Source organism: Amia ocellicauda, chromosome 2 (assembly GCF_036373705.1).
Source record: "Amia ocellicauda isolate fAmiCal2 chromosome 2, fAmiCal2.hap1, whole genome shotgun sequence".
NCBI lineage: Eukaryota > Metazoa > Chordata > Actinopteri > Amiiformes > Amiidae > Amia > Amia ocellicauda.
Window position 1 is genome coordinate 924,299 of NC_089851.1, and position 10,136 is coordinate 934,434.

At 41.0% G+C, this 10,136-nt stretch overlaps 1 protein-coding gene across 3 annotated transcripts; it reads right to left on the reverse strand.

Annotated features, from left to right (window-relative positions):
* Positions 1 to 1,439: 1,439 nt before the first annotated feature.
* On the reverse strand, positions 1,440 to 9,925 carry LOC136761103 (lactose-binding lectin l-2). 3 transcript variants are annotated; one of them, XM_066716139.1, is made up of 19 exons: positions 9,818 to 9,925; positions 9,587 to 9,656; positions 9,137 to 9,151; positions 8,783 to 8,797; positions 8,302 to 8,316; positions 8,195 to 8,209; positions 8,075 to 8,089; positions 7,960 to 7,974; positions 7,552 to 7,566; positions 5,900 to 5,914; positions 5,540 to 5,584; positions 5,419 to 5,433; positions 5,298 to 5,318; positions 4,917 to 4,940; positions 4,500 to 4,514; positions 3,930 to 4,027; positions 3,259 to 3,393; positions 2,300 to 2,411; positions 1,440 to 1,635 (listed from the first exon to the last, which is right to left on the reverse strand). In XM_066716139.1, the coding sequence occupies exons 2-19, from the start codon at positions 9,642 to 9,644 to the stop codon at positions 1,565 to 1,567; spliced, it is 714 nt and encodes a 237-aa protein (XP_066572236.1). In that variant the 5' UTR covers positions 9,645 to 9,656; positions 9,818 to 9,925; the 3' UTR covers positions 1,440 to 1,564. The 3 variants fall into 3 exon arrangements, with proteins under 3 accessions (XP_066572236.1, XP_066572237.1, XP_066572238.1); XM_066716140.1 differs by lacking the exon at positions 4,917 to 4,940; XM_066716141.1 differs by lacking the exons at positions 4,500 to 4,514; positions 4,917 to 4,940.
* Between the last annotated feature and the right edge of the window lie 211 nt (positions 9,926 to 10,136).

Genomic DNA, 10,136 nt, shown 5'->3' on the forward strand with positions numbered 1-10,136 from the left:
CGCAATCAGTTGTGTCAGTTCTTGTGTTCAATTATTTTCTGTTTTGTGTTTGTAATTAATTTAGAACAATTTGCAGATTATATTTTTCACTTGATGGACATTTTCTGTGTTGATCAGTGGCAACAACTCCTGATTAAATCCATTCTGATTCCATGTTGTAACACAATGACATGTGGAAAAGTGCAAGGGTGTGAACAGATATTTGATACACTGAGACATTAAAAATATATATATTATATTATATATATGTTAAGGGTTATTATAATCTAAATGATGTGATGTCAGCTATCAATTAACCTCTTTCAGCTCTGAGGGTATAGACAATAGAGTAGAACAGAGTTAAATCAAGAAGTTAATGTTGAATGTACTTACTCAGCAGGGGAGCCGAGTTATTTCACTTGTGACTGCCTATATAATGTTATTGATAATGATAATAGAAGAAGATTAACAACATCAACAATAATAATAATAATCAATCATCATCAACATCATAGTAATAATAATGAGATGAGTTTTAAACTCTATTGGTCATGGAGGAGAATTAAGGACAGACAATATTTGTTTTTACTGAACTGTGTGTTTTACTTTCTCTTCAGGGACGTATGATGAAATCCTCACTATACTGAGCACAGGGACTACATGCGGTTTTTAATTTGACACTGGTTTGGGTTTCCCACTTAATTTTTCTTGCTTTGCTCTGTTTTATTTGTTGTGAGAGAACTGCTCTTTAAACACTTAAAATAATGAATGTATCTTGATACAGGGACACAAATGGAAATTGTGCTTCAAGGCATTCAAGACAGATAACAGGAGACACTTCTTCACACAGAGAGTCACAATCTGAACAAACTCCCCAGCAATGTGGCTGAAGAGACAATTTGGGAACATTCAAAAACAGACTGGATAGGATCCTTGGATCACTCAGTTATTAATGGACACCAAATGAGCTTGATGGGGCGAATGGCCTCCTCTCGATTGTACACTGTTATGTTCTTAATCAAATCCGTTTTAAAGTCTGAACCTGCCATGTGAATTTATATTCCCCAGTCTGTTGAATTGCTAGTCCCCACTGAGAGGTGCCCCAAGGGTTTGATCTGTCTGCTTGAGCTGTAATATGGGAGCAGTTTCATGTCTGTGTCTACAGCATCCCAGGTGACTGAGAACGGGCATCAGACACTTGTCAAGGGGATTAAAAACACACCATGTTGCACACTGTTGCTCTATGGGCACTTCCACTTCCACATGATTCAAATAATAAGTTTGATAGAACTACCAGAACTACATATATTTGTGTTTGTTACAGATACCTTAAAAAACAACATGGATATAAATAAAGATGAATTGTGATGTCACAGGGGACCAATATCATGTGAGTACTGAACATTTGCCAGGGGTCTTCAGGACCCCACCCCACATACAACTCAGATCAGACACAAGCATTGCCAAAAACAGTTTATTACAGCACAAGGGCTGACAGTGAGTGACAGACAGACAGGTCCACCCAAGCAGGTTCCTCGACAGCAGCGTCTCCCCCCACCTGTCTCCTGCCATCTCTCTCTTCTCTCTATTCCCTGTCCATCTCGCAGATGAATGGCAACGTGTGACTGCAGTCCTGGTCATTCCAGGCGTGGTCGTCTGAAAGGTGAAAACATCTCTGTTAAGGATAATGTGTGTAAATATGAATATGAATATTGTAACACTGAGGGGAATGGAGCCACAAGCTGCACTATTTACTGAAAGGTAATGGACGGTCAGGAGGCAGTGATTGGTGGCTTCTTGATCCCCGAACCCTATTCCTGTTCATGCCACAATATACATATTATCCTTGGAACCGTTGTTTTTCCCACTTGTATAAACTCTGTTTGGAATTATTTGAACAATAACAAATAAAGAAGACAAAAAATAAAATAATGCAACACTGATATAACAACCTTCAAAACCTGTGTATTGTCCTAAAGAACCACTTCTGAGCTGTAAAATACAGAAATAAGAATAACAAAAAATATTCCTCAACACCTTGGATCTTAACTCTCACTGCACCTCTAAGATGCTTCAGTTGCTTAAAAACATGAAAGGATTTCACCCTGAGGGCAAGAATGACCTGCTAATGTCACAATGCCTGCCAGAGCACAGCCAGATATGGGGGGGCGGGGGGCTGTTGAGCGTCTTACTGAACAAACACAAATACATTTAAGAATAAAATCAAAGGATAATAATGGGTGAGATATGAAAAGACTCTGTGTCTCCGCATGGCATTCACTACTCTTTCCACTTCATAGTCAAAGCAAACTCTCTTTACCTCCGAAGTTCATTTCCAGGCAGTCCTGATGAGCCTCGAGGTTATTGGGCTCTCCAGCGCTCCAGTGGGTGTATTTCCACACGGAGCCGTCGGTCCACAGCCACTGGCCCTCCTGCACAGTCAAAAGACAGAGCAGGGGAAACAAGGCACAGTGGTGTTGTTTTCTGTTGTTGTTCATTTGGTTTGCTTTCTAATGCTCTGTCACATCTTCTCACATGCTAGACTTAGTGGTTTCAATTTCAGCACAGGGTTGTGTTTCTGAACCAGCTGACTGGGAACGAGTCGGAGGTGTTTTGTGTGTAGGGTTTATCATATTAAACAATCAGTAATGCATTACAGTTTATCACTTCCATTGCCACGGTCAGCTGATGACTTTGATTAACAATGTCAGGACCGCGCTCTGGATACTGGGCTGGACATGAATGAGAGTGTGTCTGGGTGACGGGGTAACTGAACGTCTACTTTCTGAAGTAGTAGTAGATTGATTTCTGTGCACAGTCCCAGTACACAGTCGTTCATTATAATATCTCGCTCTCATGACCAGAGCGTGTTTCTTAAGGGTAAATCTGCTAAGCTCAGCAATGTGGTTGAAGCCGGCAATTTGGGAACATTTAAAAATAGACTGGATAAGGATCACTTAGTTATTAATGGACACCAAACAAGCACGATGGGGCGAATGGCCTCCTCTCGATTGGACACTGTCTTATGTTCTTCTTATGTTCTTAAGTCAGCTCTCAGAACTGGTTTTGAAATATGAGAAACAGTTACAGAAGATCTACACAGAGCCAAAAAGTGTAGAATCCCACCATGACAATTCTGAGGGTGCATTCTGGGTAGAAAAAGGTCACGTAAAAAGCTCTTGGCCGTATGTGTATGGGAGTGACCAAGACCCTGCTACTGAATCTGAAGTGGGTTTGGTTTCATGTCACCCGGGCTACTGACTCACAGGATAACATTACCTGGTAATGGTCAGAGCCACCCAACCAGGCCTTGTCGTTGCTGCTGTTGTGGTGGTGTAACTCCTGCAGTAGGAACTTGTACTCCTCCTCAGTGTGCACTGAAGCCAGGTTGCCACCTAGACCTAGGCAGTGTAGCTGAGAGAGAGAGTGTGTGAGAGAGAGAGAGAGAGAGAGAGAGAGATACTGTAAAAATGCTCTCAAGAGACTATGCCTTTTTGTAAGTGCTTCTCACATATGTACAGACATTACTGGCTTGGACAGTGGTACCTGTGTGTTGAGTGTATGTGACCAATGAGAGGAGAATGCAGGGCCAAAGCTGTGACCCTCCACAGCCCCAGCAGTTTTAGCACTGCCTGCACCTGGTGTGAATCCAGAACTGATAACAATGTCGCCAGTTCTTCCGTTTGACTCAGTATTCTTACTCATGTTCAGCCGAGGAGCATAAATAAGTCAGTGTAAAATGTAATGTCTTATAAATCGATTAAGGTTTATGGATGGGTTCTACTAAAACTTTCAGTTAAGAACTCGTCTCCTTTCAGATGTTGCATGTTGTGGCCACTATATTTGCAATCACTGAAATTCTTTCAACTTCATTCTTGTTTGTCTCAAGCTAAGATGCCACTGATGGGAAACATTGCAATGTATGTCACTTTTAGTCTACTTGTAATTACCTCAGCATCGAGCCAGGACTTCTCATGATCAATAAATTCAAAGCATTGGTCCTTAAAAATTGTCCATTCCTCTGGACAGCCACACTTGCTGTAATCAGCTGTGGAACAACACACACACAGAGGAGCGGAGTGAGACGGGGCTCGTCCACATCTGGAGTTAACCTGCAGTCAAGGTAATTCAGAGAGAGTCTCGAACCCACTGGTGCCCCAGTTACAATCGCCCCTGTGGCTTCTGACAACACTGTGAGCTGTTTCTCCATAACTGGGAAATTACCAGTGAAATTGGGACAACAATGGTGATCCAGAAACAGGATTTTTTTCAAATAAGGAGAATTGTGAGAGTAAACAGCAGTGAGAGCTGGGCTGTAAGTCTGTGCTGGGGTCCCTCATAAACAGTAGCAATTAAATGTGATTCTTCTGCAAAATATACAAGACTGACTGGAGAAATGTCTTTTATTACCATTAGTATGTTTCCCATACCTACAGGACCACATCCTTCTTAAACAACCCTGCAACCTCCCCACCAGCCCTGCCCTTCAGGAAGAGGTGAAGAGACCGAGAAGCACTAACCTCTATGAAAATGTCCTGTAAAAATGAATTCAAAAGTAAAATTACAATCTAACAAATTAAGTAAAAATGTAAGTTATGTAATTAAAGTGAATGAGTCAAAGGTCAGTCATTCAGATGCAGCAGTAGTTAATTAACATGTCCTTTAAAGTGGGACAATGGGAGGGATGAAGAGAACCGGTACATAAAACAATCAACTGCCACATAAAACACGACCTGAGCAATTACAGGCAAACTGTACTGAGAGAAGGGGTGGCCTAGTTACAGACATCTTCCCTCTGCACAACCAGAGAAGGCGCTATAATGGAGCAGCAGCACTGGGTCCTTCTGGAGCCACAGCAGCACAGCCGCACTGAACCCCCTATCAGACATCACCCACAACGCTGTCAGGAAGAAGGAGACCGAGGGGAAAGCTCTCACCTCTATGTCTGTGTGATAGGCAAACTAAGAAATAAGATTAAAAAAAGTTAATTATAAGTTAACTACATAAATTAATTAATGAATTAGTAGTACAAGTACTAACCTGGTTGAAAAAAGGTAAAAAAACATAGGATTGATCTACACTAAGAGTTTAAATAACATAATTATGTCGTTTCGAGTGATAGCCCTTCTTCATCTGTAAGTTATGGCTTTAACCTCCAATGTCCTTTTTGTATCTATATACATCTCTCGGCATAAGATAGATACATTTATTTATTTTTAACAGTAAAAGCTGACAGACGCACTGAACCCCCCATCAGCTGCCCTGACATCAACGACACAGCCGATCAAGAACAATGAGACTGAGGGGAAATATCTCACCTTTGTGTCCGTGTCCATGTCCTGTGCCAACAAGGAAATAAGAAAGTCGTTAAATTTCCTAAATGGTTAAATTATTATACTGAATAAAACACTGAAACATGCAATTAAGAAACACACTAACCTGGATGTGCATCCCCTGTACAAGAAATGAGACAAAAAGGAAATAATGAGAGAGAATAGAGCTTCCTAACCTCACCCACACCTCCAGTCAGGAAGAAGGAGACCGAGGGGAAAGTGCTCACCTGAGTGTCCGTGTTCGTGTCCGTGTCCGTGTCCGTGTCCGTGTTCTGTGCCAACAAGGAAATAAGATAAAATAGAGTTAAATAGAAGTCAACTGATTCAATTAGGAATGTATTCACTAATTAGTTGAATAAGTACTAAAGGGCAAAGGGGACTAGACCAAATAAAAACTGATTGATGGAACTAAATGTGATTCTTCTGCAAAATGTTCAAGACTGGCTGGCCAAATGCTTTTGTATCCATTGCTATGTTTCTCATGGTTCATACCTACAGGAGCACATCCTCTTTAAAACAATCCCTCAACCTCAGCCATTATCAGCAGTGCCCTACAGGAAGAGGGAAAAAGACAGTAATACACTCACCGTCATGTCCGTGCGCTGTGACAACACAAAAACAAACAAGGGAAAAGTGAATATATAATCACCAAATCACTACATAATGTAAGTGAATGTTGATGAAACAGATTAAGGGCAAGACCTCATTAAAACTTATACCCACCCTTAAATCGGGAAGTACAAATCTGCACCCTTCTGTGGTTTAAGTTATTGTTAAAAGCCACTTCATACCATTTAGAAATCAAAACACAATGGGGTACAACTTCCCATTTTGTTATGCGCTGTAGGGTCAATGTTTTGATTTGGTTTAGTCCAGCAGCATCCAAGTCTTTTCAATACTGGGTTGCGTGATCTGAAATCCATATGTGTGTGTGCCACATTAATTAAACTTCAACAGCTCAAAATAATGTAATGAATTACATGCAGCTTCAGTTACAATTACTTATTGATCAACCCTGCTGTCATTACACCTGGCAGCAGTCAGTCACACAATAGAAGCGACGGGCAGGTGATTCGACCGTACTGCACAACCAGAGCATGTGTGCCCACTAATCAGGCAAGAAACAAATTGCTTAAAGTGTCAGCTGGGCCTCATGATGGAAACCCTTGGTCTAGCACTGAGTATGAATTAATTATACTGAATCCCATAAAGAAGAACTATATATTTATATATAATTATATATTGCAGTTTAGTTTAATATATTTGAAATATATATACAGTTAGGACCATAACGATTTGGACAGTTACAGAATTGTCATCATTTTGGCTCTGTACGCCACCACAATGGATTTGAAATGAAACAATCAAGATGTGCTTAAAGGGTAGACTTTCAAATTTAAGTTGAGGGTAGTTATATCAAATTTGGGTGAACGGTGTAGGAATTACACCCATTTACACATAATCATGAATTAAATTGTGAGTTTCAATACTTGGTTGCAAATCCTTTGCAGTCAATGACTGCCTGAAGTCTGGAACTCATAGAACCCAAAGAACATCTTGATTGTTTCCTTTCAAATCCATTGTGGTGGCATACAGAGCCAAAATGATGACAACTGTATTCTTGTTCAAATATTAATGGACCTAACTATGTATTTTAAGATCCATGTATTTCTCCACTTAAATGTGCCACATATGATGACATTCGTGAAACGAGTAATATACAATATATGAACACAAATGCTTTTGATTAATTTGAAATATTAATTTGAACATAGATTTTTGTATTTGACAAAATATTTGTGATATTTTAAATATATTGTTTAAAGTATTTCCATCACAGTCTAATTTATATGGGCCATGTCTTAGACACCAATTGCTAAAAGTCTCAGCTGGGTTGTATTTGGCCCGTATATATATATATATATATATATATATATATATATATATATATATATATATATGTATTTCAATGCCCATATATTTTTCCAAATTAACACAAACGCTTTTGATTAATTTGAAATATAAATTTGATTGTTTCTGTGTTTGACTAATATACCTATCCATGTATATTTTCATCCATCAACTGTATATAAGTTTGTGATATTTTAAATATATTGTTTAAAGTATTCCCATCACAGTCTAATTTATATGGGCCATGTCTTCAAATCTATGCTTTTCCATATATGGTTCTTCTGTAGGGGATGAAACAAGCAAATGTACTTCTAGTACAAGTACTGACCTGGATGATCACCCTCTGTAAGTAAATGAAAAGAAATAAAAAGGTCAAAGGTCAGTCATACTGATGCTGCAGTAGGTTAATAACATGTTGTTAATTCAAGTGAAAGTGTCCTGTGGGACAGTGATGGTGAATGAGAATCAGGAAGTGTTTCAAATGGGAGGCATGAAGAGAACTGGGAGAGTAAACTGGCACATAAAACACGACCTGAGCAATTACAGGCAAACTGTACTGAGAGAAGGGGTGGCCTAGTTACAGACATCTTCCCTCTGCACAACCAGAGAAGGCGCTATAATGGAGCAGCAGCACTGGGTCCTTCTGGAGCCACAGCAGCACAGCCGCACTGAACCCCCTATCAGACATCACCCACAACGCTGTCAGGAAGAAGGAGACCGAGAAGAAAGCTCTCACCTGCGTGTCCGTGTCCTGTGCCAACAAGGAAATAAGAAAGTCATTAGATTTCCTAAACGGTTAAATCATTATAGTGAATAAAACACTGAAATGCACGTTTAAGAAACACACTAACCTGGATGTACATCCCCTGTACAAGAAATGAGACAAAAAGAAAAAATGAGACAGAATAGAGCTTCCTAACCTCACCTACACTGCCGGTCAGGAAGAAGGAGACCGAGGGGAAAGTTCTCACCTGTATGTGCGTGTTCTGTGCAAACAAGGAAATAAGATAAAATAGAGTTACATAGAAGTCGACTGTATCAATTGATTAATGAATTAATTAGTTGTACAAGTACTAACCTGGATGTGCACCCCCTGTTGAAAAAAGGGAAGCAAGGAGAGAGAGCACACAGTTATCCACAGAGAAGTGCATGCTGGGACTGGCAGGTATCAATGGTATAAACAGAGGAGGCCATAGTCTCTCCATACGCAACATCAATATCTTTAATATACAGCACTAGTGATGTGGTGCCTCATGTACAGCAGATGCTGAATGTGATCCTACTGTGAGACATACAACACTGACCGGCCAAAAACCATTCACAGCTATTCTTACATTTTTCAAGTTTCAAATTAAGAGTTGTGGAATTGTAGAAAACAAACATATTTGAAAAACTGAATCAGTAAATATTATTTGTGAAGAGAGCTCTCTCTCCCCTGTCTACAGGAACATCCAGTTTAGGTTCCCAGGAGCACATCCTCCCTAAAACAACCCTTCAATGTCCCCACCATTATCAGCCCTGCCCTTCAGGAAGAGGGAAATGGACAGTAAAACACTCACCGCTTTGTCCAGGCGCTGTACAAAACACAAAAACAAAGAACAAGTTACACAAAGTTGAGCAAGTACAATGTACAGATTAATTACAGTAAATCCAACACTGAACCTCAGTAAGTGCCCCCTGTGAGGACACTCGTGCCAGTGTTCCCTTAGGTGGGAAATGACTCAACTGAGTCACGTGTATGAGGAATTACACTGGCTACATACAATACCAAACTTACATTGAATTAAGACACACAGGCTGTGACCCTGTGATTTTCCCTGGCAATACAGGAATTGGCTGAATAACCAGTGGGTCTCTCTCAGCATTATTGCCACTGCGGTTCATTGAGAAGGTAGAGAAATATGGTCACTGACCTGCGTGTTCGTCGTCTGCACAACACGGTGAATGCAAGAGAAGAGCAGAGGGAACACAGGGTGAGTGACAGAGAGACAGACACTGGGACAGCAAGGACAGCTGTCTCCAGCAACTAATCCATACTCCATCAGCACAGCTCCACCCCAAACAACACAGAAAACAAGTATTCGCAAACGTTTACTTATCGCAGTGGCATGACTTTTCATGTCCATAGTCAGATGCAGTTCAGATATTTCTAAATCAGTGCTGGGAGCTGGTCTGGCAGACTTACAGTTATAGTGCATGCTGTTAAAGTCTTCAGCCCATATTGCAGTGAATTTTCTGTGCACCCAGACTGTGCCCAGAAAACTGTGCTCCAGTCTCAGCAGTGCAGACATCCAGTTATCCTGCCACCCTCCCAGGCACACGAACATTAACGCCTATCCCAGCGTCCCGAGCGCAGTCCTTACCTGCCAGCGCACTGAGCGTGAGGGCGGCGCAGAGCAGGGCTGTGATCAGAGCTCTCATGTTGACGGCCTCCTAGAGGAAGGAGAGACAGGAGGAGAGTAAGCGCAGGGTGCAGGGCAGCCCTTTACAGCGGGGAACTTGTGCACCCGATGGACCATGTCTGCTCCCCTCTCCCGCTGATCACTGTAGATATAAAACACACGGGAGAAGCAGGACTGACTCGTCTCTCTTACCTGTAGAGTGTCTCAGTGGTTGTCTTTGTGTCTCTCTCTGTGTCTCTCTTTCTCTCAGCTGAGCTCTTTATCACAGATGGGGGGGCGGGGTGAGGAGGTTGCTGGGCAGCACTGGCTGGCCATGTCTAATGATCGTCAACATTTCTGGACTTTGTTGTTTAATTAAGTTTTTTTTGCTTCAGCAATATTGAACATTGGATTTATTTTCCCTCGGTTAATATGTTACTTTTAAAACCTGAGTCTTTCAAGGTTATGGTCAATTGATCGTTCTGTTCTCTAGGCTGTGAAATAAATTAACGTTAAATTTAAGATTGATCTG

Coding starts and splice junctions, on each gene's coding strand:
- LOC136761103 (XM_066716139.1), bottom strand. CDS start 9,644: ATGAGAGCTCTGATCACAGCCCTGCTCTGCGCCGCCCTCACGCTCAGT. Junction 4,941..5,297: donor ACATGGACACGGACACAAAG/GTGAGATATTTC, acceptor CTTATTTCTTAG/TTTGCCTATCACACAGACAT. Junction 1,636..2,299: donor CCTGGAAATGAACTTCGGAG/GTAAAGAGAGTT, acceptor TTCACCTTTCAG/ACGACCACGCCTGGAATGAC.